Source organism: Sciurus vulgaris, assembly GCF_902686455.1.
Source record: "Sciurus vulgaris genome assembly, chromosome: 3".
NCBI lineage: Eukaryota > Metazoa > Chordata > Mammalia > Rodentia > Sciuridae > Sciurus > Sciurus vulgaris.
This window is the reverse complement of record NC_136463.1, coordinates 45716181-45743863: the sequence shown is the minus strand read 5'-3', so window position 1 is coordinate 45743863 and position 27683 is coordinate 45716181. Positions and strand designations below refer to the sequence as shown.

Here is a 27683-nt window from a genome sequence, read left to right as displayed (position 1 = left end):
TCAGTTATCTTAGTCAGCTTGGGCTGCCATAACAAAACACAAAAGGATGGGTGGTTCAAGCAGCATAAATTTGTCATATTTCTAGAGGCTGAAAGTTGGAGAATGCCAAGTTGAATTCTGGTGAGGATTCTCTTCCTGGCATATAGGTGGTCACTTTCTTGTTATATACACACATGGCCTTCCCTTGGTGAGGTGGGGGAGAGGGCAATAAGCTCCCTTGATCCCTTGTAAGGTCTCCATATGGTCTTCTGTTATGAAAGTCTCAACCTCAAGACCTCATCTACACCTAACCACTTTCCAAAGGCCCCATCTCCAAATCCCCACAGTGGGGATTAAAGTTTTGATCTATGAATATTGAGGTATACAATCTAAACTATACTGTTGCCCCTCAGCTCCCCAAAATTCATACTTTCTTTGTTAAAAAATTTTAGTTGTAGATGGACACAATATAGTTTATTTATTTATTTTTTATGTGGTGCTCACACATGCTAGGCAAGTGCTCTACCACTGAACCACAACCACAGCTCCAAAATTCACGTTATTAACACATGTGAAATACATTTTTTTCCATCCCAACAATATCCAAAGTCTTAACTCATCCTACTATTAGTTCTAAAATCTAAGTCCAAATTTAATTTACATATCATAAATCAGATATGGGTGAGACTTGAGGTATGATTCATCCTAATGACAAATTTCTCTCTACCTGTGAACTTTTGAAACCAGACAAGCTATGTGCTCACAAAATACAACAGCAGGGAAGTCATAGGATAGACATTCCCATTCCACAAGGGAGAAACAGGAAAGGAGAGTTGATGGGTCCCAAGTGAGTGAAAACCTGTCTATGGTATCTTGTGGCAGCCTGGACTAAGATAACCACTTATTGAGGCAATGCAAAATAAGAACCTAATAAGATTCCGGTTTTTTTTATTTTTTATTTTTAGTTGTCAATAGATCTTTTTTTAAATATTTTTTTAGATGTTGATGGACCTTTATTTTATTCATTTATTTATATGTGGTGCTGAGGATCGAACCCAGTGCCTCACATATACCAGGCAAGCGCTCTACCACTGAGCCACAACCCCAGCCCCAAGATTCCATTTTAATTGGCCAAGTAATTGGGAAAAATCAATAAGCCTATCATTAACAATACTGAAGGGGAGAAGAGGACTGGATGAAGGAGGGATCTTTCATACAATGCTAGAGGTGAGGGGATATAATCTGGTGTAGCCACATCAGAAAACAATCCAGTTTTTATTCTAAAGTTAAATAATTCCACTCACAGGGCTATTCCATGTACAATAAGGATAGATAAGAGGGAGCTGAGGTTGTAGCTCAGTGGTAGAGCACTTGCCCAGCATGTGTGAGACACTGGGTTAGATTCTCAGCACCACATATAAATAAATGAATAAAATAAAGGCCCATCAACAACTAAAAAATATTTTTAAAAAAGAATGTATAAGAATATTCCTAGAAGCACTCTTTACAATAGCAAAACTACAAACAAATTAAATGACCCTCAATGGGAGAATGGAAAAATAAGACAAGATACAGATATACGACAGACCATTATACACAGTCAAAATGAATGCACTATGGTGATATGCAGCAATCAGGATGATTCTTACCAATACAGTATTAAGCGGAAAACATTGCTCCACAAAAAATTCATACAGCAAGATGTATTTTTATACAGTTAAAAACAACCAAAAGTAAAAATAGATATCCTTTAGGAACATGTACAAATGCAATATAACTGCCTAAAGAATGTGGAAGCAGAGGAAGACTGTTGAGGGTGGGATGAAACAAGATCAGGCATATGTTGACAAGTTAAAATCTAGACCCTAATAGGATCACATGGGTTCATCAGCTGAGTCTCTCCAGCTGTGTGTGCACGTGTGCACATGTGCATGTGAAATGTCCATAATATAAAGGATATGTTTAAATAGTAAAAAGAGGGAAGCAAAGGATGACAAACTCCAGATTCAGGGTGCAATTTACTCAAGAATTGGGAGGTAGAGCCATGAAATGGAAGGAAACCCTCTGATTCCTTGTCAGCTCTTGTCAAGCGTGTTAATCAGCTCTCTGTTATTATAGATAATCAACTTAAAGAGAGGAAAGGCTTTTTCTGGCTCACGGTTTGGGAGATTTCAGTTCATGGTTGATTGGTCCTGTTGCTTTGGAGTCTGTAGTGAAGCAGCACATCCTGGTAGAGAAAGCAGCTTATGTCATGGTACCTGGGAAGTAAAAGAGAATGATAGGAAGGAAATGAACTCACACGATCCCCTTCAAGGCCATACCTGCAATGATCTACCCTCCTTCCAATAAGTTCCACCTCCTAAAGGTTCTACCACCTCCTGATAGCATCATGGATTGAGGACAAAGCCTTCAATACATGAGCCTTTATAGGACATTCAGATCCAAACTATAGCATCACAGACCACAGATCTGGCTTGGCTTTGTTTGTTTGTTTGTTTGTTTTGGGATGGTGAGTTTATGGTCACCTATTACATGATAAACTAAATGACTAAATTAAAGCAAGCCATGCATATGGCAATGAATAAATAACTAGAGAAGGAAAAGCATGAAGAGAGCCTGCCAACATTTCCTGATGTCATTAAGTGAACAAACCCAGAGATGTATCCTTCTGGTGCTCTGTTTGAGACTTCATGGATACCTGGAAACTGGATGTCAGCTCTCCTGCCCTCCACTGGCTCTCTTTCCCTCAGAGATCATTTCTCTCATCAGCATCTCTGAGCATCCGACAGTATGCTTTCTGGCAAAAGCCTGAGACGGTATCCTCAGTCTTTCAGGTTCCAGATTAAGAGCTATACTAGACATCCATGATGTCACACAAGTTGTTTACTTGTACTGTTCAATTTTCATACTAACATATAGGGGTTTACATTTGTCCCTGGCATATGTCATTGTTTAGGGACCCTGAAACGTTTTACATGGTCACTGAAAAAAGGTATCAGGTGTCAGAAGAGCTGATAAGAGAAAAATGGACTAACTGGGGCAAAAGATGGCAGATCTTCCTTTGAGGAGAAAATGAACTTGTCAAAGAAAAAATTATTCAATGATGGTAGTTACAACACCATAAGAAAGACTTTATTTAAGACTATTGCCACAGATAAAGGGGACACAGCAAGATGGTCTTGCAGTGGGGGAGAGATATTTGGATCAACTCTGAATACAGCATGAGCAAGTGGAAATGTATAGCCAAGAAGCAGGTTAGAGGTCAATGGATGGGAAAATGACTCAGAGGAAACATCAAAGGTAAGAGGGATACTTGCTACAAACAGGCCAGGGTGACCAGACATTACCTAAGGGATGGTGAAGAAGAAGGAACTTAATCAGATATTGAGGATGGGGACAGGGAATTCCTTGCTAAACTGACTTAGCAGAGTTATTTGCTAAAACTGGATTTTATAAGGAAATACACAGATGAGTCTACAAGAGGAGCCTGACTAAAGTTTGGTTCAAGCAGAGAATCATCGTCAACTAAGAGACAGGGAGCCCTTTGCTGCATATGGGTTGGGAGGTGGGCATGTTTTCAGTGTCCCAGGAAAAATAAAAACGGGTCAAAAAAAGGAAGAAAAAAAGAAAGAGGATAAATTCCATGATTGCCTCTTTTTTTTTTTCTTAGTTCTAGATGGACTTTATTTATTTATTTATTTATTTTATATGCGGTGCTGAGGATCAAACCCAGTGCCTCACATGTGCTAGGCAAGTGCTCTACTACTGAACCACAACCCCAGCCCTCATCATTGCCTCTTAATAAAATTATCTATCTCCTTTGAAAACAAACAGTGGCCTTTTACACTTCCTCAACTTTATTATCTTCTCCCTTTTGTTCCTTCCCCTCAGATTGATTTCCTGCAAATTACCAGTAGCTTCCATGTCAGCAAATCCAATGGCATTTCAGTGCTCTGGAACATTCAGTTGTTTTTAATGTGTGTCTGCCCTATACTGAATTCTCAGCATGAAACTAACACAGTGGAAGTGGTCATGGAGTATTTCCCATGTAACAAGTTCTTATTGAGCTCCTCCAATGCGCCAGGCACTGTGCTATGTAGGTACTGATGGACAATGGCATCCACCAATGACAGCCTGCCCTTACAGGCCATTATGCATAGCCTGGTACAAGCAATGAGACTTGGAGAACACATGAGATAGACACCTCTTGTGGGAAGCAAGGGAATCGCAGAAGCCACCCTGAGGAGGTGACACTGAATTTAGTCTAAAGCACAAGGAGGGATTAATCAATGAGGAGATGAAGAAGGATGGTCTCAGCAAAATAGCATATGCATAGTAGAAGCATAGTACCAGATAGACCATCATAGTCACAAGGCATTATAGTCACATAGAAGAGGACATTGGAGGCATTTGTGGAAGTTTTCCTAAGGGAAATGGCACCTAAGTAAATCATAAGGGATGGCCAGGTATCCATTAAGGAGGTAAAGGACATCCCAGGAAGATAATGCAATATGTGCAAAGGCACAAAGTATGGTGTCTTGGGAGAATTGTAAGTAATACAGAATGATGACTTAAGTGAAGGACATGAGCACATAGTAGCACCTGAGGAACATTAATGTCATGTTTAATAGTCTGCAATGTGAATGGTAGAAATCACTGAAGGAGGGGGGGGGGGAGAGGGGGGGGGGCACACTAGTATAATTTGGATCTCAAATGCCCCCACCAAAGATCTGTGGTAAAGGCTTGGTCCCCAGCCTGGAGCTGTTTGGAGGTAATAAAGCCTTTAAGAAGTGAGGCCTAATGGGAGGTCTTTAGATCATTGGGGAAGTGCCCTTGAGGAAACTGTGGAACCCTGGTCCTTTCCTCTTTCCATTTCATTTTCTGAACATAAGGAAAGCAGTTTTAATCCACCATGTGCTCCCCACTATTGCCACCTAGCACCCTTACCAACGGCCTAAAAGCAATGAATCTGCCTGATCATGGACTAAAATCTCTAAAATTCTAAACCTTTTGTCTTCATACCTTAATTATCTCAGATGTTTGTGATAGTAACATGAAGGTAACACAAAAAAATAGAGGAAGGGAATTCCCAGTTTTGAACAATCACTCCAATAGCTTTGTGGAAGATTCATCAGAGGAGCAAGACTGGAGATGAAAAGACAAGTTAGAAAGAAGGTTGGGGTGAAAAATGACAAATCTTCAACCAAGGCCATGGCTATAGAATGGAGATATTTTAAAAGCCAGACTGATGATAATACAGTAGTACTTAACAATACAAGCTTTCAAGTCTGATAGACCTAAGTGTGAATACCAGTTCTGCCCTTTACTATTTGTGTGACCTTGGGCAAGTCATCAACCTAAGAATCAATTTCCTCACCCTGGAAATCAGGACAATAACAAAGCCTAGCTCACAGTTGTTGAAATGATGAAATACATAATACATTCAAATGACACAGCCCACCACCAAGTACACAGGGAAAGCACAGCAAATAAGCACCACCATCCTTGGCACCACTAACCAGGCTCACTTAACCAGGTATAAGTACTGAAAGAGCACATAATGACTCTGGGGCTTCTGGCCTGCTATTTCTAACAGGCAGAAGAGACAAGCAAAGGTAGGTTGGGAAGGAGACCCAAAAAAGAATGCACTCATTTGTTGAATGTGAAGTGCCCACTGTTGAAAGAGATAATCCTCTATGGGTCCCTGGTTGTGTGAGCCAAAAATGTAAGACACTGGCTTCATTTTACCTGAACGACTTCTCAGTGTTATGTTTGTAGCAATCAACCGAAGGATGAGGTTCCTTGACAGTGACAAAGAGTAGGCTTGCTTACTGCTTCCCACATGAGAAGTAGATTCCCCAGCTCAGTGTTTCTCAGCTATGACATAAGCCAGCATCATGTGGAGCATCCATCTGGGCTCATCACATTGCCCCTGAGGAACCTGGAGGCAAGAGGAACTGATGCAAATATGCTGATGCTCATGCTACTTGCTGTGCCCTGAGCAATAAAGTTCTAGATCTCTGGCCCTGCAGTCTGTGTCTTCTGCCAAAAACCGTATATCAATGACAGGTTAATTTATTACCTTAAAAGCTGAAAAGAAAGACTTGAAGTCATCAGTGTGTGCATGGCAGATAAAACCATGAGTACAAATGGCATTGCCTACAGCCAAGCATGGTGGTGCATACCTATAATTCCAGTGACTCAGGAGGCTGAGGCAGAAGGATCACAAGTTGGAGGCCAGACTCAGCAACTTACCAAGACCCTATGCAACTTAGTAAGTCACTGTCTCAAAATAAAAAGTAAAAGGGACTGGGGATGTAGCTCAGAGGTAAAGCACTTCTGAGTTCAATCCAGAGTATAAATAAATAAATAAATAAATAACATTGCCTAGAAAGAGGTCTGAGGCAGCACCATATGTCACACCAATAAATAAAGGCCAAGGGTAAAAAAGAGGAGCTCCAGAGGAACTCAAAAAGAAAACTGGACTGGGAATGTAGAACACTTGCCTCACATGCACTAGGCCCTGGGTTCCACCCTCAGTACTGCAAAAATAAAGAAGGAAGGAAACCTAGATGAGACTAGTTCTCTACAAGCCAAGGGAGTAGAATTTGAATCAAAACAGAGTAGATAACAAAATGAGATGCTGCTTAAAAGCCAAGTAAGATGAAGATTGAAAGCGGCCACTGAATTAGCAACTAGGTCACTGGCAAAGGCATTTCAGTGATGTGGTATAGTCAAACTGAAGTGAATAAGGAATGAATGGAAGTAAAGAAAATGTAACAATAAACATAAGGTATTTTGGGACTGGAGCTCTAGCTCAGTGGCTGAGTGCTTGCCTCGAATATGTGAGGCACTGGGTTCGATCCTCAGTACCACATAAAGGCATGCTGTCCATGTACAACTATGAAAAAAATTTTTTAAAAAAAGGTATTTCTAGACATCTTGGCTGAAAAGGAAGGTGAGGGCAAATGAAACTTTTTGTTTGTTTGTATTTTGTTTTTGTAGTTGGGGATCAAACCCAGAGCCCTGTGTATATGCAAAGCAAGCACTCTGCACTGAGATGTACCCCATTTCTGAAATCTGTCCCCTTCAATATATACATACAATTTGAGTGATCATATATGAGAATGAAACAGAAAAGGAAAACAAAAAAATAAGAGCAAGGAGAAGGAGGCTGGATTCAAGACTCTGAAGGAGAGACGAGGAATGACATTCAGACTCCAGGTGAAAGACTTGTTCTCCCCAAGTGAGGTGGCATTTGCCCCAATCATATACCCTCAAGCAGGCCAACCTGCTAGCTCAGCTATATGGCCTATACAGTCTGTCTTCAGGTGAGTGGTGTCCTATCCCTAGAGAGAGACTTAGTCAGCAGGTTTCCTTAATGGCCACTTTGCTGGGTGTCCAGCAAGCCCAAGATGAGAGACACAGAAATATCTCCCAACTGGATTCTCTTGAGGTGCCAACAGGTATGTTCTGCATACAAAGTGTATAGATAAGTTTAGAAAGTGCTGCTCTAAGTTCTATAAAGCCTGGTAGGAAGACTGAGTATGCTCTGCCTTTGGAGGCAGCCATGGTGGCACATGCCTGCAATCCCAGTGACTCAGGAGGATGAGGCAGGAGAATCACAAGTTTGAGGGCAGTCTGAGCATCTTAGCAAGACCTTGTTTAAAATTTTTTTTAAAAAAACGTGAAAAGGGTTGGGGACACAGCTTGGTGGTAGAGCACTTTGGGGTTCAATCTCTAACACCACACACACCCAAAAAATAGACCTTTGGGAATGAGTGTCCAAAGGAAAGAAAAGTCTGCTGAGGGAGATAAAAGGCTTCACTCTCAAGGCACGTAGGGTTGACAGAGAGGATACCTATGGGAAGATACTATGATCCACCAAGTAGGAACATCTCTGCTTGGAGTTTTGTACTGACAGAATTTTCTCCTTGGCCAAACTTTATAGTCAAGTTTCTGAACATTTTCCTAGGTGCCAACAGGTATGTTCCAAGGCCCATCTGTGCACTTCCTTATAAAATTCAGTTTTAGCAAAGAACTCTGCTAATTCAATCTAGCAAGAACTCTGGATATCTGATTACCACCCTTCCTCACAATATCTAATCACACGCAATATCTGATCAGGTTCCTCATTTTTCACCATCCCCCCAGGTGATGTCTGACCACCCTCTTCTATCTTCAGCAAGAATCCTGTTGGGTCAGTTTAGCCAGAATCCCCCTCACCTCTTAGTGATTTTTCATCCACTAACCCACCACTTTCCTCCTTTAGCTATAAATTTCCACTTGTCCATGTTATATTCCAAGTTGAGCCTAATCTCTCTCTCCCACTGAAAAATTCCATTAATGATGTTCATGAAGAAAGTCTACTTTACCACTCTTCACAAACAGCACTGAATAATTTTTTTCTTTAAAAGGATCCACCCATTTCACTCTCCCATTTCTTGATGCAGACTCAAGTACTTGCCTGGTATTCTGGGCTCAGTAAGTGATGGAGTCCAGTTCTCTATATTTGAGATCTACCTCTCCTGACCCATACAGTTCTGTTATCCTTAGACCTGAAAGCTGCACCCAGGGTCTGGGTTTGTCAACCCTCTTGTAACTGAGACCAGGGCAGTCACCCAGGCCTACCAGGGTAGCCTGTGGTCTGTCAGAGAAGGTCTCTATGTGCCTTATCCTTCTTAGTGGCAGGTTCATTATTGGCTTTCCAAGTACCACCAGCTCCCAGGGTTCTAGTCCCTTATAGGCTTGGATCTGGCAGAGGTGGCCAGGAAAGAAGGCAGCAGTAGCACATAGTTGGGTCTATTTGCAGGCATATCTCTGTTTTGTTGTACCAGATAGTAAAAACAAGAGAAGGCGGGAATTCTTCACTCCTTTCCAGTCCAGGTCCTTTGAGAGCTTGATGGAAGCAACACAGCCTCTCCATAAAAGGGCACACACACACAACACAACCTTTCACTGAGTTTCCAAGTTCACAAACCAAACACCACCACCCGCGACCCCCAAACAGGCCAGGCCTCTAAGAAGCATACATCAGAATGACCCAAGATGCTAACTAAAAACGCACATCTCCAAGCCCCAAGGGAGAGATTTTCATTCAGTTGGTCTGGAGCGAGGCCTGGGAGACTAGGCTTTTGACTAGGTTCTTTCTGATGATTTGGGTGCTGCTGTTCATAGACACCCACTCTGAGAAAATCGACTTTGGGGCTGAGAGACAGACCCTTCCCCCAGGCTCCAAACTTTCCCCATCTAGCTGGCGTACCAACCTCCTCCCATTGTCTCCCGTGGGCCTCAACCTCGTCAGGGGTCGTGGAAACCTGTGGGGTACCAGTGCAACTGACTGGCGCCTGTCCGCCGCCTTGGATACGGCGCCACGACCCGGGGAGGCGCCGTGCGGCGGCCGACAGGGGGCGCAGTGCCGGAGGCGGAAAATGCAGGGAGCTGGTGCCAGGCCACCTCGAGCCCAGAGCCCAGCGGCGGGAAGGAGCGCGAGCTAGTCAGGGAGGAGGCGCGCGGCGGCGCGAAGCCCGGGCGCGGGGGCGGAAGCCGGGGGCGGGGCGGGCCGGGCCGGGCCGGGCCGGGGCGGGGCCGGCGGGCTGGTGGCGAGCGCCCGGGGAGCGCGCCCGAGGAACGAGGAGGGAGGAGCGAGGGGAGCGCGGGCAGCCACCCGCCCCCGCCCCCGCGCCGCCCGCACGCAACAGTTCCCCCAAAGTTGCAGTCCAGGAGGCGGGCGCGCTGGGGCAGTCGAGGGGCGGGCAATCGGCTGGGGACGCGGCCTCGCGGCCCAGCGTGAACAGTCCGGGCGAACGGCGGCGGCGGCATGGGCACCCGGCAGACCAAGGGCAGCCTGGCGGAGAGAGCCAGCCCCGGCGCGGCTCCCGGCCCCCGCCGGGAACGGCCCGACTTCTGGGCGTCGCTGCTGCTGCGCGCCGGGGACAAGGCGGGGCGCGCCGGCGCTGGGCTGCCCCCCTATCACCGGCGCGTCGGCATGGTCCAGGAGCTACTGCGGATGGTGCGCCAGGGACGGCGGGAGGAGGCGGGGACGCTGCTGCAGCACCTGCGCCAGGTGAGTGCCGGGAGGGGGTCGGAGGGCGCGCCGGCCCCGGGAGCGCCCCGCCCCTTCACAGGACGCCCTGAGCGGTGAGGGGCACCGCCCAGGACCCCCCTTGTGCGAGGATGGAGGCTTGCCTGGCGGCAGGTGCCTTGGTGCTCCGCCTGAATTTGGGGCCTCAGGGTAGGGCGGAGGAAAGCTGGCCGGGCGAGGCCCGGAGAAGTGAACCTGTTGGACCAATATCCCCGCTTCTTTCCTCCGCAGGTCTTCAGGAATAGTTAGAGGGAGGGGATGCAGGGATGCGTGCCTGGTCTGGTACAGGTCTCTTTTCTTCCTCTCTACCCACTGGACATCACCCTCTGCCAAGGGTCCTCAAGGAATGCACAATTGTCTGCTGATCTTCACCTACCGCCTACAGAGGAGGAGTCCAAGGGCATGGCCCTGGGGCTGATGAGACACCAGTCCCTAGGTCGTTTACCTACCTGAATTGTGGTTCAAGGAGGACAGTGTTTCATCTCCTCTAACTTTGATGGATCCTCAGGAATTAGCCCTTCTTAAAAGTCTGAAGCTGGAGAGACAGGAGCTAGGTTTGGTGTACTGGCCAGCAGGAACTTCAGGAGGCTGCTGGCACTCTGCCTTCATCCTGGTCCTGCCTCACTGGTTAGGGACAGATTCTGCAGATCTGGCCAGTTCCCTCTGTTTGGGGGCTGCCCTGAGCCTGATGATGTCACCCACCTCTTTGGCTTGTTTTTCCTTCTCATTTCCTTTTGAGGAAAGGGGCGGCCTATGCCATGGATTTTGATGTGGGAGAGAGGCGGGAGAAATCAAAGCTGCCCTCCGGAATTGCCAAACTGGTTGCCTTGGCCTGATTTCCTGGGGTAGACATGTCCAGGCCCTATGTTCCTGCTAGAGTAACCCCAGTAGAGATGCAAATGGGGGAGGGGAAACCTCAGGTGACCTTTTGAGGTTTTCCCATTACTGATGAAAGAGGCTATAGGAATGCCTTCTTGGGAGGAAATCTCGTCAGATCCACATCCCTCCTGGATTCCAGAGCACCCTACACACACTTTTGTATCTGGTGCAGTGTTACCCTGGAGTGTGTGTTCCCAAGGCATGCACTGCACACAGGGAGGGAAGCAGCGATTTGGGGACTTTGGGAAAGCATGAGGCTTCCACCCTTGCCTCTGCTTTTCCAGACAACATCCAGAAAGTTGGCCCAGAGACTATTGGATCCGCAGGTGCCTTCCCTGAATTGAATCATCAAAGAAAGATGACATTCCATACCACATAACTTTAGCAGCATGTATTTCTCTTTGTCTCCAGAAAATTGGAAACTAACATAAGGCTTTTATGGTAACTCTTTCACTTTCAAACAGAATAGTGGATTTTCCAGACTATCATATCTCATTTTCACACCAGACAGTAAGAAGGTTTTACTGATCACGTGCTATTCCCCGGGTCCTGGGAGGGGTGATTTGGCAGATCCACAAACCCTTCTTAGGGGTTAAGAGAACAAAGTGAAGCCAACATTCTCAAGCTCCAGTTGGAGGCCCACAGGAGGCTGGACTCAGTCTGAAGATATCTGGGCTCCAGTGTGATTCTCCCTGCAGGGTCCTTGACAGGGAGAACTTCCTCTGCATGTGGGTCTTGTTGATCCATTGTCACCCTCAGTGGCAGAACTGGGAGGGCTGATGGAGGAAGGAGGGGTTAATCAGACTCTCCCCCTCTTTTCTTGGGTTCCCTTGACCTCTGGCTGATGGATGACGGCTGTGGGCCTAGAGGGCTGCCTCACATTGCCTGGAATGTAGGGATCAGGACCCCTCCAGGAAATGGTAATGGGCCCTGGGCAGTGTGGGAGGGGAGCCCAGCAGTGTCCAAATGTCCATGCAAATGAAATGGGAGGAGGTCTTCTGGGCCCCGAGACCCACTGGAGTATTGTCCAGCTTAATTTGTGCTATGCACTGAAGTGACTCTTTCTCCCAAATGGTATTTTCATTTCCAGTTTCTTTCTCTAGTCTGGAGGTAGTGATGTTCAGAAAGGCAATGATCAGTCAGTGAGAGACATAAAAATGCCCAGGGCCTCATGAGGATTAGACCAAGGAGAACCTGTCCTTAGCACAGTAGGCAAAGATGGGGTTTGCACAGTACAGGGTGCTCAGTCCTTCCAGGATGTTGTCTGAGACCTTCAGGATGGATGTTGAGGAACAAGCCAAGGAGCTGCAGCTGTCGGAACAATGATGATCACCCCATTTGCATAGCATGTTCTCCTGTTTGATAATGTGTTTGGTGACTGAACATGTATATGTTCAGAGCATGCACAGGGTTGAAAGGATTCTTAATACCTGTGGTTCTCAACCTCTTTTGAGTCCTTGATCTTACTTTTTTTTTTTTTTTTCTCCCCCTTGAGACATGGTTTCACTAAGTTGCTGAGGCTGGCCTTGAACTTGTGTGATACTCCTGCCTCAGCCTCCCCAGATGCTGAGATTACAGGCAGGTGCCACCATGCCTGAGTGGGTCCTTGATCTTCCTAAGGCCCTAGAAAAGCTATACCTACTCTTCCCAAACAAATGTACCCCCTATACACAGTCCTGCAGGGAATATCAGAGGGTACACAGAGACCTTAAGCACTGTCTACAGAGCCTATGTTCAGAATCACTGCTGCAGTCTGATAGCTTGGCTCCCCCTGCTTGTGCTTTGCTTCAGACTGGGAATATAGAAACAGGGACTTAGAACCATGTATGGAGATTCATGGTGGACTGATGGATCGTGGCTGCTGGTACCAGCCCTGAATGCCCCTCTTTTGTGTCTAGGATTTGGAGAGTACTTGCTTGCTTAAAGTCTTTCCAGCTTGCCACTTGCTGGAAAGGTATCAGGAAACCTCTCTCTCAGAGTTCATGGGTGCAGGCAGGATGCCAATTAGTGATCCCCTTCCGTTTAGGGGCAGTGTAATTTGAGAAGAGCTTGGGGCCAGGAATCAAGTACAGGTGACTTGCCTTTCCTCCTTAGTCTTGTGTAACCTGGGACCCACAGATAATCTTTTTGAGTTGTGCTTTCTTGTTTCCCAAAAAGGGGATCTGGGGTGCTGATCAGATCAAATGCTAAAAAGTATGTGAAATTGTGTTGACACTACCAGTCAAAACATGTTCTGAGCCAGGTGCAATGGCAGCACATAGAATCCCAACTACTTGGGAGTGTGAGCCAGGAAGATTAGAAATTTGCTGCCAACCTAGGCAACTTAGTGAGACCCTGTCTCAAAAAATAAAAAATTTAAAAACAGACTGCAGTTGTAGCTCAGTGGTAGAGCACTTGCCTAGCATGTGTGAGGCCATAAGTTCAATCCTCAGCACACAAAAAATAAGTAAGACATGTTCTCAAAGTAACCATAATACAAAATAGGAGAATCTGTCCCTGCTAAGTTAGGGACAAAGTCCTGGTATCCTTTCTTTTCAGGCCTGGCCTGAGGAGTTTCTGAATTCTCTCTACCTGGCCAAGGATCAGAAGTTTGGAAATGGTCTGGAGAAGGTATTAATGGGGACAAAAGAAACCACTTTGGAGAGAAAGGCCATTCCTTTCCTGTTCCCTGCACCCCCTCCATAGGTCCTCCCCTTCACCAGATGGCTCTCAAGTCTTAGTCTCAGGTTTGCCATCTTTAAGGAGTTATGGGGAAGAAATGACCTCCTGTCATGGAGAGAGGGTGAAGAGCTAGGTTACTGGAAGATGGGATGTCATCTCTTCAATCCAGCAGTTTAAGACCCCAAAAGTCCACACTGGGAGCACCAGAATAAGAGGTCTTGTTTCTCCTTGGTTACAGGTTGCTCATCTCTACATGTTCACCAGCATCCCTACTATGTTGGTCAGCTTTCTGTTAGTGTGACAAAATATCTGAGATAATTAACTTATCAGGAGGAAGGTTTACTTTGGCTCATAGTTTCAGAGATTCCAGGCCATAGTTGTGTGGCCCCATTGCCTTTGGGCCATAAGGAGGCAGAACATCATGGCAGGGAGCATAAGGCAGAGGAAGCTGCTCACCTGGTGTCAACCTCAAGCAAAGAGATACAGAAAAGGTTCAGAATTGCACTGTCCCCTTCAGGGACATGCCCCCAATGATTGAAAGGCCTCCCAATAAGCCCCACCTCTTAAAAGTTGTACCACTTCCCAGTAGTACCATGTAACACTCATCCAAGGCATTGCACCTACTTTTCTATAAAGAGAATGTGATTGGGTTGGTTTACCGTCAGTATAGTGCACCTCTACTGGGCAAAGCTGTTCCTATGTTAGCCTGCTGAGCCTCACCTGGCAGCATGGTTTGGACTACAATTCCTGATGCTGCCTGCTGTTGAGGATAGCAGAGCTCATTTCACTCTATGCCTGGGAGCAGGAGCCACATCAGCCAAAGCAAAAAAGAATCATGCGGGACCTACAGTGTTGCTTGCACCTCCCAAGAGGAGTTGAATAACGGACAAACACCTGGAGGCCCTCTGGTGACTCCAGGTCTCTCCTACCTGGAGATAGAAAGATGAGCAGGATGACCTTTTTAGGTGACCTTTTTCCTCCTACACCCCAGCTAAAAAAATCTCCATGGGTGAGTTTGTTGGAAGGCCACCATACACTGAACAGGGAAGTCTCCACTATTGGCCTTGCTCTTCTTTCTTCACCTTAGAGTGCATTTCCTTATGTCCACCTAATGTACTTTCCCTTTCCAAGGCCACCTTCTTGCACATGCCAGCCCAGGCTCTTAGATTCAGTTACTGTTTAGGTTCTACCACTCTAGATGTCATTTAATCATCTATATGAAGTTATTACCCTGATGACCGTTTTATCTGTCAGTCAAGGTCTTGTGCTTCCTGAGGATGTAGGCCCATCACCACCATTGTCCATGAAATAATATTGAAAACCTGCAGTCCTGTGATGTTCCTTAGTAAGTTTGAAGATGTGTGTACTCACATCTGCCACCACTGCATTATGGTATGTTCTCAGAAAGTGTTCAGATGACTTAGCTATAGCTGTGGATCTGGATGCTGATTTACCTGGGTATTGTTACTATCATGAAATCCTGTGTTTGCTTTCCAAGTAGCTGGATTTCTGGGAGTGATATCCACGGGGCCTGGCTGTTCCTGGCAGCCTGCCAGGTGGTGGTGTTCTTGGAGAGAGGAGTGGCATGGTGCCTGGCCTTGGTGGCACTGCAGGATTCCATCTGTCAGGTGCAGTCTGGGGCCTCTGCTGAGGTGGCAAGGAGAGGAACGGAGCCTGATGGGAGAACCAGCCTCCACATTCCTGATCTGTTCCTGTGCTGAATCATATGTGCTCCCTCCACAAAGAAATCTTCCTTTTTAAAATTCGCCGCTCTCTGACTGAGCTAAATCCAGACATTTCCAGTGATAAAGACACAGGAGAATTCTGAGGTCAGGGCCTGCTTTGTTGGTTTCCAGGGCTCCTGGGACACCAGCCAGGGATATGATAGTCTCTGTAGTGACCATGCGTGATCACAGGGCCTATGGGTAGGCCAATTATCCTGACTTCAGGACCTGGTAGGGCAGGGGTGGAGGTCTTTTTTCTGAAACAAATGCCATCTCCTCAAAGAGGACCAGAAACTGATTTGCCATTTCTCTTCAGCCTCTGCCTATGGCTGTCCAGGGTGGTGCAGCCTTTCTCCCATCTTCTCCAATGTCATTTCATTTCTGTGTGTGCTTTCTTGGGGCAGAGGCCATAGATCAGGTACTTGGCACATGGTCAGTATTCAAGAAATCCTTACAGAGTGGATTTTAAATGTCTCGTCAGGTACACATCGCCTGGCCTCTGTCCCCGGAGTTCTATCTCAGGAGCCAGCTGTGTTCGACTCACACTTCCTAAGTGTTTTCCACCCTGAGCACAAACCAGGGTGGGTGGCTCTCCCACACCTGCAGGTCCGTTGCGCTCCCTACTCCCCATGCTCAGGTGCCAGTGACTGTTCCCACATCCCACCACCTTCTGCAGGCAAGAGGCTCCTTGCCAAAGGGTTACCCACCTGACTTGTGTCTCTCTCCAGTTTCCCCATCAGGACGCCCAGGGTGTGGAATCAACGTTGGAGGAGATCTCTCCCTAAAATGGGGATCATCAGACAGCCATCTGGCTCCATTTCCCCACCAGGAGCATCACTGCAGGTGTCATGAGAAAATACACACACATACACACATACATTTACACACATGCTCCATACCCTGGCTCCTCCTGTCTGTGTTCTTGCCCTTTATCTTAGTTTCTTCAGACTGCTATAACAAAATATCAGAGACTGGCTTATGAATAACAGAAGTCTATTTCTCACAATCTAGAGTCTGGAAGTCCAAGATCAAGGTGGCATCGGCAGATTTAGTATTTGGCGAGGGCCCATGTTCTGTTTCATAGACATTGCCTTCTTGAGTGTTCTCACATGGGAAGGAGTAAAGGTCTCTCTGAGGTCTCTTTTATAAAGCCCCTTATCCCATTCTGAAGGATTATGACCTTATCACCTCCAAAGGCCCCATCTCCTAATACCCTCACCTGGCAGGTTAGGACTTCAACATAAAACTTTGAAGGGGGAAGGGACACAAACACTCAACTCTTCCACTATCCTGTCCTCTTCTGCTAAGAGAAACTGGAGGAGGGATGGGCCCAGTTATCTAGAACAGTGGATTCAATTGCTGTATCCTGGACTCACCACTACTAGAAGAGTATTTAAAATGAGAAGAGACCTTGGCACACCAAGCAGGGGTGGAGTCCCCTTTTTACAGCGCCTGCTCTCCTCCCTACCACACCCACCCTGGCCCTGAGCAGTGCCCACGTGGCTCTCTGGGAGCATTTCCCAGCATTTTTTTTTTTTTTTTTTTAACTTTTATTAGCTCAGACTCCTGGCTGCTGCAGCCATATGGAGTTCTGCCGACAGCTGCTGCTCAAAGGGATGTGGCATTTTGATGTTTCTAACTTTATCTTAACCAGGATAGACACAGGAGTCCAGCTGAGAGTGGAGAGTACCCTAGTATGTCTGCCTGCAGAGGCAGTCTTACTGGGCCTGAACCCCATGTGCTATGATTTGAATGTGTCCCCCAAAAGTCCATGTATTGGAAACCTAATCCCCAAATTCATATATTGATGATAGATGGAAGCATAGCCTTTGCAATTTAATTAGGATTAAATTAGGTCATCAGGGCAGGGCCTATCATGGGACCAGTGGCTTTATAAGGAAGACCTGAGCTGACACACACTTGCTCTGCCTTGCTATGCAACACCCTCTGTCATGTTATAATGCAGCATGGGTCCCTCACCAGATGCTGGTACCATGCTCTTAGACTTCCTGGACTCCAGAACTGAGAGCTAAGTAAACTTCTATTCATTATAAATATCCCACCTCAGGCCTTTTGTTATAGTGGCAGAAAACAAACTAAAACACTCCATTTAGCTCCAGAGCCACCCCTCACCCCTGCTTCATCCTCAGTAACCATCTTTCTGCCTCTGTCTTCCCACTTGTGTGTCTTCTCTTTGTGACTCTGTGTTTCTCTGTGTGTCTTTCCCTTAACTGGGTGAGAAGCCAACTTTTTAAAAATGTCTCTTGATAGTCTGCCAGAGCTTGATTGGGCTCTCTCTGCACCCCTCCTTGCCCTTGCAAGCAAGAAAATGAGGTCTAGGACCTTGAGAACTGGAAAGAATTAGAGGTGGTGGAATAAGGGACCCCAGCTCATTTCAGTGGTCAGAGTGTTGGCCCAGCACCTTGAGCAGAATGGTGGGCAGTGGAAACCCTGTTTGTGTGTGACTTTCTAGTCCATAAAGTATTTTTTCATGTTCGTTTTGCTTCCTAAATAGTTTCATGAAGTTAGTACAGTATTATTTAAAATGCAAATAGTGATTTTTTTTTGGGGGGGGGGGGGGGACTGGGGATCGAACCCAGGGCCTTGTGCTTACAAGGCAAGCACTCTACCGACTGAGCTATCTCCCCAGCCCCAATAGTGATGGTTTATAATGTTATAAAAGCAGTGTACAATCACTATAAAAAACAAAATATTGAGGAGTTAAAAAAAAGAATATGAATTAATTCATTTTTTTCAACAATCAAGTATATTTGCTTCCAGGTACAGTTCTAGGCAAACATATTTGCTTCCAGGTACAGTTCTAGGCAAACATATTTGCTTCTAGGTACAGTTCTGGGATTGCAGCAAACAATCCAGTGGAAAAGATTGGGTTCCACAGTAAGAACTGTGTCCCTCCCTCGTGGAGGAAAGGTGGGCACCCAAGAAACCAGGTTGCATTTATGTGTGTTCAAGTGAGAGTCCTGTGGCATGGCTGCCTTCGCTGGGAATCAGAGCCCAGAGTTCTAGGCCACAGTGCTCATTTCTAGAAGGGATCAGAGGAGCAGTGATTGTAGGATTAGCTGCCACAGCTCTTGAGTAAGGCCACTGATTCAGAGTGGCCAGAGGGGCATACACAGGCACAGGGGCACACAGCACACACTGGCTGCTAATCCCCTCCTCTATAGGGCTCAAAAGTGGACACAGTGCTAGACCTGGGAGCTGCCGGGAGCTGAGTCTGCCCTACTTGGCAGTTGAGGTTTGCATCACCTGCCCTGCCAGGCACCTCAGCAGGGCCCTGCAGAAAGGACCCCCACCTACCTTTGGGTCCCTGCTCTGCCCCTCAAAAAACTCCTCCCCGGTTCCCAGCCGCTGTTTCTACAGAGTCAGCACCCACAGCTTCAGTCTGCCTAGACAGTCCTCTCCCACAGAGGAGCACCAGGCAAGGAATGGGACCCCAAGGAGAGCCCCAGAAGTTCTCCTGCTTCAAGCACTGTCCACCTCAGGGAGCCAGCACTTCCACCGCAGGAAGTCAGAAGGTAGTCACCCTACAAGCTGGCCCTTAGTTCTGTCCATGCAGTTAGTGCTTCCCAGAGTTCTGGGCTAAGGCTCCAGATGACAAGGAGGGACAGGAATGGGGCAGGATTTCCTCCCATGGTGCTGTGGGCAGGGAGAGTAGTCTGCCTCACACCTAGACATAACAGACAGGATTCCCACCCTGGACCTATCCAACCTAGTACCTGCTGTAGACCTGGTCAAGCACACTAGCACCCCACCCTCACACTTACTCACTAATATCTGAGTGAGCAAGAGAGCAGGGAGGTCAAGTCCTACCTGGTACCAGGTACAGGTACAGGGTGCAGTCTGATGGCCCTATAAGGGCTACTTGACCAATTTTGGACATTGTGGTCTCACTGGCTCACTCTGGCAGTGGTCCTGAGTCCCTGCCAGCAGAGGATGGGTAGAGCTGGGGTTTTAATGTCCTTAGAGGTTCAAGGGGCCTGGATCTGTTCCTTCCCTCTCCCTGGAGGAAATGGAGGGAGAGAAAAGGCTTCCCTCGGCTCCTATGGTAGAACCTGCTACACTTAGAGCCCACGTGTTCAGTAGAGATGCAGACAGCCCAGAGAGAAATCATAGCCTTTACAGAGTCACACAGTACTGGCCAGGACCCAGCCTCCTGAGCCGCTATCCCATCCTGTAATGCCTGGAGAAGTACTAGAAGCCCAGGGTTGTCCTAGTGAGTAACTCAAGTGTTTTCTGAGCCTCCTTGGGTTGGGGCAAGTAGCTTGGGTTCCCTCCTCAGGGACGGGGTGGAGGAAGGGCTCTGGATCACAGAGGATCCTTCACTGTTGCAGGAGCTGGTGGGAACAGGAGAGGGGAGAGGTGAGGAATGTCATGACCCCGAACACATTTTCTAAGTGACACTTTTTTAACCATTTTGGGGTTTGTTTTGTGATGCTGGAGATTGAACCCAGGGCCTTATGCATATGAGGTAAACATTCTACCAACTTAGCTATTTCCCCAGCCCACTCATTTTTGTTTTCTATGGTACTGGGGATGGAACCCAGGGCTTCTCACATCTAGGCAAGCACTCTGCCACTGAACTACACCCCAACCCCAATAGTGTCTTTTTTGTTGTTGTTTTATTTTTAACATAAGACATTGAGACAGTGGAAGCTGAGACCATGAACTAACATTGGAGAAAGCAGAATTTCACAAGCTCTTGGCCTCCACATTAAAGCTTGGCTCCTCAGCTCCTGACAACCCCAGAAGATGCAGAGGTCATTCACTGAGTGGGTACAGGCCACCCAAAGTTGTGCATCAACTTGGTGTCCTTCAGTGTCCTTCATACAGGGAAGTCTCTAGCCCATATGATGTGTTTGTAAGAAGCAGAAGCCTCTCTTTGGGTGCATTCCCACCCAGATGCCCTTGTGCAGTGCACTCCCTGCACAGCTCTTCTGGCCAACCTAGGTGAGAGTATGCAGAAACTCAAGAGTCATTATCAGCTGAGGCTGATCAGAAGCCTTACTCTCTCTCAGGAATGGTGAAATGCCAGCCAGAATTTGACTTAATGACACAGTTTGATGCTCGTCCTCTTCTTCCTGAATTAGGGAGCTGAAGCAATTGGGCATCTTCTAGAAGGTCCCAGCTCCCACTCCACCTTTCTAAAGGGCATCAGACAGAATTTAGGACACCTAAGTGGGTCTAAAGTCAGGCCCAGGGGACCAGAGCATAAACAGGAACCTCATGATGTCCTTCCTTGAGGCTTCTGGAGGTCCAGAAATCCAACCCCACCTGGCTTCCACACTGTTTACATTCCCACCTTGAACAGTTCTGGGGGAATAAGGTCTGGCTATGCCCCACCTGAGTAAATGATCTCCGTCTCTTCAGACTCATTAGCTCCAGCTGATGTTGTTTTTCCTGGGATGTACCAGGTCTTCTGAACCTTTCATTATTCTCAGCTGCGGACTCAGGTGTTCCATGTCCTTCTGGAGTTGTGAGGCTTTGGAGTAAAGCAGTGTTAGGCAGCATCCTCACTGGTGGAGTTTCCATACAGCTGTAGGCCCTAGAGACCATTGGGAACTCAGAGGTGGAGTGGGTTTTGGATATGGCAACTCAGACACAATAGAGTTACCTCTGAGTTACCTCCTTCAAGAATTCCCCACTCGGGCTGCAAATTAGTGCAGCCACTCTGGAAAGCAGTGTGGAGATTCCTTAATGGACCCACCATTTGACCCAGCTATCCCACTCCTTGGCCTATACCCAAAGGACTTAAAATCAGCATACTACAGAGATACAGCCACATCAATGTTCATAGCTGCTCAATTCACCATAGCCAGATTGTGAAACCAACCTAGATGCCCTTCAGTTGATGAATGGATAAAGAAACTGTGGTATATATATACAATGGACTATTACTCAGCTATAAAGAATAATAAAATTATGGTATTTGCAGGCAAATGGATGAAATTGGAGAATATCATGCTAAGTGATATAAGCCAATCTCAAAAAACCAAAGGACGAATGATCTCCCTGATAAGCGGATGGTGACACATAATGGGGGGTGGAAGTGGGGCAAGATTGGAGGAAGGAGGGACTGTATAGAGGGAAAAGAGAGGTGGGGGGAGGAAAAAATAACAATGAATCAAACACCATTACCCTATGTAAATGTATGATTACACAAATGGAATGCTGTTATTCCATGTACAAACAGAAACAACATGTATCCCATTTGTTTACAATAAAAATAAATTAAAATTAAAAAAAAAAAGAATTCCCCACTCTCCAGAGTTGACTTGCTGCTTAAAAATTGTCCCCATCAGGCAAGATGAGAATAATTGAAATGGTTTTGGTGTAGGACATCTCAGAAAGGATGGTTCATGAGTGAGGACCTGGAAGAGAGGAGTCTCAGGGCAGTGGGAGGGATGGAGGGCAGGGGCAGGCCTGGAAAGTAGAGAACTGAGTTATAGAATTGTTCTAGGTGTTTCCTTCCTTGTGGTGTGCATGCTAGACAAGTGTTCTACCACTGAGATACACCCCCAGGCCCTACAAGTTATTCTAGAAAACTGGCAAGAGACCCAAAGGAAAACCAGAGACAGGGCAGCCCTCTGGGAGTAGAGAGCCGGTGTGGAGCAGAGCCCTTCTGACATGTTCTACCTGGGCTATGCTTGTGGGGGAAGATGTCCACATGGGAATGCTATGGAGGGATCCAGGGATGCTGGTGGGAAGCACTGAGACTTTGCTAGACCTGTGGTTCTGGCCCTTTCTCCTTTCCCCCTGCCAGTATCCCTGGGAGATCTGGACACACTCAGTGTTCTCCCAGAAACCAAGCAAAGACCCTCCCTTCCCCAGGGACACCACGCCATTCCCTCCATCACCACCTTAAAGATTCACAGGTTTCTGCTTATAGATGCTGCTGCTGGCCCCTGGCCCCTCCATCTACAGAGAGAATCAGGCTCTGAGGAGCAGGGCTTCAACCAGGAAGATTCTGTCTGGCTAAGGGGTCCATTCAGCCCCTTAGGGTTCCACCAACTCCTGTTCCTGAGATTCCAGAAAGTGTATCCGTGACTCCTTTCCTAGGTCAGCCCCTGCCTTCCACTATCCAGAGTGACAGGCATCTCTTGATGAGAGGCTGTGGTGTTCCCTGGGCACAGGCTGGGTCTCACCCTTAGATCCCGGAGGAAGGCTGCCCACTCCTCCCTGCCCAAAGATGGAGCTAGCAGGATTTGGGCTGGATTCCTCATCCAGTATGACTCATCTTTACCTGCCCAGAGGGAAGGCAGTGAGAGGTCTGAATCCAGATTCTTAGAGGTTTCATCTTGGCCTTGACCTTACCTCTGACCTAGAGATTTAAAGGGTCTTTACTTCACTCATTGTAGTGATTAATTTTATATGTTAACTTGACCAGACTGTGGTACCCAGTTTTTGGTCAAACACAAGATGTTGTTGTGAAGACATTTTTTAGATGTGATGAAAATGTAAATCAATAGACTTGGAGTTTTAAAAAAGCAGATCACCTTCCATAATATGGTGGGCCTTGTCCAATCAGTTGAAGGTCCTAAAAGAAAGAAAGAGGGTCCCCCAAGAAGAAAGGAATTCTGTCTCCCAGGGTCCTTTAGCTGCAAGACTGCAGTGTCAACTCTTCCCTAGGACTTCAGCCTGCAGACCTGCTTTTGCAGATTTCAGACTTGTCAGCCCCCACAACCATGTGACTCAATTCCTTAAAATAAATCAATTTCTCTTCCTCTCTTTCTCTGCCCTTCCCCCACTCACACACACATACATACATCTATTGCTTTTATTTCTTTGGAGAACCATAATACACTTAACTCTCAAGGGTAGGTGGTGGGTAAGATGTAATTAGAAACTTCTAGAAATTCTGGGGTCTTCCCATCCCTACCACTTCCTCGCTGTGGGAGGCAACCCTCCAGGCCTCAGTTTCTCTCTCTGAGAAGTGGGCTCTTCTCTCCTGCTTGGAAAGCAGTTTATTGGGGAGTCAGAAGGATCCTCTAAAATACTTTGCCATCACCTAATTATCTGATTGGACAGAATTCACCAAGGAGAGGGACAAATGGACTTAAATGTGTTCGCCAGAAGGTATAAACAACGGATTTGATTATTTCCCAAGCAGAGAGATTAGGAGGGCGCTGCTTGACAAAGTGCTGAGAATTCATGGAATGTAGGAGCTTGTGGACCTCAGGGACCATATGGCCTCAGCCTTTCTGTAGAATCCCCAATAGCACCAGAGGCTCTGGGAAAGCAAGGGAGGGACTTGGAAAATAAGTCTGGGAAATGCTGCAAATGCCACCACCCTCAGAGAGTCCAAGGCACAGGAGGGCTGGGGGTGTAGCTCAGTGGTAAAGTGTGTGCTTAGCATACATGAGGCCCTAGCACCAAAAAAACCCCAAAACACACAGGAGCCGAAATGTCTAACAGGAAAAAGAAAGTGGTTATTTGTTGAATTGTGTTAATACTAGCTGGACCAAGTCTCTGCTCTCTCCTGCTTTCTGCCACTGTTGGGACAAATGAGCCTTAGCAACCCCTTCATTTGCAGGTAGGGAAACTGCAGTATACAGTGGGGATTGGCTCAGGTCCACGCAGTAACTTAGGGACTAACCCAGGAATGGGCCCAGATCTCCTATCCCAGCCCTGAGCCATGCCTGGGGTGTGGGAAGCTATAACCATGGGAGAGTAAATCAAATTCTCCATTGCAGCCTCATAGATTTTTCTAAAGAGAAAGCATCTTTTGTATTTATTTGTTGCTATTGCTGTTTCTGGGATTTTAATTGAATTACACTTGGCAATGACCAGGCATCTGTTTCCAGAGGCCTGTTTCATACAGAGGGTGTCATTTTTAAAGACTTCAAAGTTAAAACACAAACAACACACAGTCATGAAGCCCCTCACTGAGCAAAGCTGCCAAATGTTACCACACAGCCTACTGTATCCCACGGCCAAGGCAGACCCTGCAAAAATACTTGTCACCATTCAGGAGGACCATCCTGCCAGGACACCAGGCTGCAAAAGCCTGCAAGGACCATGTGACCTTGGAGGAACAGGAGCGATGTGAGCTGCCCCCAGGAGGAGAGCAGCCCTGAAGGGGGACTAGAGAACCCCACTCCCTGCCCTCACCCCTGACCCAGGCTGGACAAGTCAGGCAGGGGGAGTGGGTGACCTCCACCAGCAGTTTCTTTGCTTGGACCTCTGCAGGACAGCCTCCCTGGCAGCATCTGGCTGGCGTCAGCTGGGGTCTAATGGGCATCTCCTTGGGCACCAGGCTCTATGGTTCTCTGGGAGTCGTAGACACTAAGGCCATCTGCCCTTAGAGGACCTTCAAAGCTGGGACCAGGGGTGGGCCACCCTCACCCTAGACATGAGCAGGGTGAGGAGACCTCACCTTCAAACAGGGCTCCCAGGCCCTGGTGTTTCCTTTAGGGAGAGGGTAGTGTGGTGGTTGCTCATGTTACCTTTACCAGTTTGCTTTGTTTGGTGGTTCCCAGACCTAAGCAGTGGACCTCTGCTCCTAACTTAATAGTCCTCCCTCTTCTAATAGGCCAGTGTTCCCCATTCCCAAGGCAGGAACTGCCCCTCCTAGCCTCTGCAGGGCAGACCCTTCACCCCTTGTTCTTGGGGGTGTGTTTGTGCAAGTGCACGTGCAAGGGCAGGTGCACATGCATACACACACACACACACACACAGGCTACTTAAAACTGTGCATTTTGAGAAACACAACATTAGGTGATTCTTTTTATTATTAACTGTACTAGGGATTGAACCTAGGGGCACTTTACCCCTGAGCTACATCTCCAGCCTTTTGTGTGTGTGTGTGTGTGTGGTCACACAGGATATAAAACCCATGACCTCCTATATCCCTGGGTTCCCCCAGCCACTTAACGATCTTGAAGTGATTTTCTAAATTTAACATCCAGTTTTTTTGTTTGTTTTTGATACTGGGGATTGATACAGGGGCGCTTAACCACTTATCCACAACCCCTGCCCGCCCTTTTTATATTTTATTTTGAAACAGGGTTTCACTAAATTGCTTTGGGCCTCACTAAATTGCTGAGGCTGGCTTTGGACTTGCGATCTTCCTGCCTCAGCCTCCAGAGTTGCTGCGATTATAGAAGTGTGCTACCACACCCAGCACATATCCGGTTTTATTTATAAACTTATGAACACCCATCATAGCCGGGCACAGTAGCGCACACCTGTAATCTCAGCAGCTCTGGAGGCTGAGACAGGAGGATTGTGAGTTCAAAGCCAACCTCAGCAACTTAGCAAGGTGCTAAGCAACTCAGCAAGGCCCTGTCTCTAAATATAATATAAAAAAGGACTGGGGATGTGGCTTGGTGGTTAAGTGCTCCTGGGTTCAGTCCCTGGTACCAAAAGAAAACAAAAAACATAAACACCCATCCTACAAAAGCAGAACTTTCCCTGGTTCCACTATAGCTGTTAAATTTTAATAAATTCAGCTTATAAATGTGACTAGGAAGTTCTCTGGCATTTTTTAAAACTTATAAATTTGACCAAATCATTCTTCAGGGCTTAAAATCATAAACTTGGGAGGCTGGCAGTATAACTCAGTGGTGGAACACTTGCCTAGCATGCACAAGGCCCTGGGTTCCATCCCCAGCCCCCCACACAAAGATAATAAACCTAAAATCAGTAGTTCTCTCAATTACTCATTTTAAATTGGAATTGGAAGGTCCATCTTGAGGTGCCAACTTCTCTTGAACTTTACAGATGTGTGAAATATGAGACTTATACATTCCTAAGCCTACTTGAACTTGATTTACTTCATTATCTCTCTGTTTAATTCTAACCCTTTCTGGGTTAAGGCCACCCTATCACTGAGGAAGTAATTCTAGTCTAGAACAAACCAGCCCTTGGCTCTCCCTGTGCCCACCTCCAGTGGGTGATTCAGCCCATGGGCTTCTGGAATAGTGACTTGTTTCCTCTTTCTGATCTTCAATCTCAGTCCACATCAAGTCCCTCTTCCTCCTCCCCCCACATCCAGAGGACTTCATGGCTGGACTGGATTATGTTTATTGCTTCTTTTAGCATTCTTCTCCTGATCTTCCTATCTCTCAGGCCTCACCTCTATCACCTGTTTAACAGAATCTTCTTGATGCCAGGATCTTGTTAGCCAGCTTTTCATTGCTGTAACAAATATCCAAGATAATCAACTTATGAAGAAGAAAGTTTTGTTTGGGCTCACAGTTTAGAGGTTTCACTCCATGATCAGTTGGCCCCATTGCTTTGGGCCTGTGGTAGTATATCATGTTGGGAGCACGTAGCAGAGCAAAATAGTTCTATTTGAAAGTGAAAAAGAGAGGAGGAAGGGAACTGGGGTCCCACTATCACCTTTAAGGGCAAGCCCTCAATGACCAGGAGACCTGCCACCAGATCCATCCTCTTTAAGTTCCACCACCTCCCATAGCACCACAGGTTTGGGACTAAGCCTTTAATACGTGGGCATGTGGGAGACACTTATTCAAACTACAGCACATAAAATTTACCATCTTAACCATTTTAAGTGTATAGTTAGTGGCATTAAATCCTTTCACACTCTTGAGCAGCCATCACCACCACTCATCTCCAGAACTTTGTCGTCTTCCCAAACTGATAACCCTGTGCTCCCCCACCTCCACCCCAGCCCCTGGCAACCACCATTATACTTTCTACCCCAAGTAATATGCCTCTCTAGGTACCACATACAGGTGGAATCATACAGCAATTGTCCTTTCATGTCTGGGTTATTTCACTTAGCATACTGTTTCAAGGTTCATCCATGTTAGAGCATGTGTCAGGATTTTCTTCCCCTCTTATTTTTAAATTTTCTTTCTTATACTGATCTGGGAGCCATCTTGGGGCAAGTGGTCCTACAGGAAGTATTTCTGACCAGCCCAGCCCCCATGTGGGACAGACAGCAAAGGAGAGTATGCCAGGGATAAATGCACCCACAGAAGACCCAGGGCTGGTGGAGACAGAAAGTGGATTTCTGGCAGTGCAGTCTCTTGGCTGGGGTCTGCCGCAGGGGAAGAGAGGAAGATCCCAGCCCTCTTTCCTGCTCGTCTCCCTTTTGCTTGCTATATTCCCTGAGGAGAGCGCGAACTTGGTCTCAACCCAGTGTCTTGGTTTCCTAGAGCTGATGTAACAAATCACTCCTGACTAGATGACTTAGAACAATACAGATCTGTTTCTTCATGGTTCTGGAAGCCAGAAGTCTGAAATCAGGGTATCAACAGGGCTGCTACCCCTTCAAGACGCTCCAGGGAATGTTTCGATCTTTCTCTCTTCCAGCTTCTGGTTCTGCCTCCGCCTCACATCACTGCCTCCTGTCTCTTAAGGACACCTGT

At 46.9% G+C, this 27683-nt stretch overlaps 1 protein-coding gene across 1 annotated transcript in view; it reads left to right on the top strand.

The window, feature by feature from the left end:
* Window positions 1-9546: 9546 nt before the first annotated feature.
* Window positions 9547-27683, top strand: part of LRRC75A (leucine rich repeat containing 75A) — a 38350-nt gene continuing 20213 nt past the window's right edge. The window contains exon 1 of the mRNA XM_079131718.1: window positions 9547-10045. Coding sequence (XP_078987844.1) covers window positions 9800-10045 — 246 coding nt within the window. The 5' untranslated portion in view covers window positions 9547-9799. The remainder of the gene's footprint in view (window positions 10046-27683) is intronic.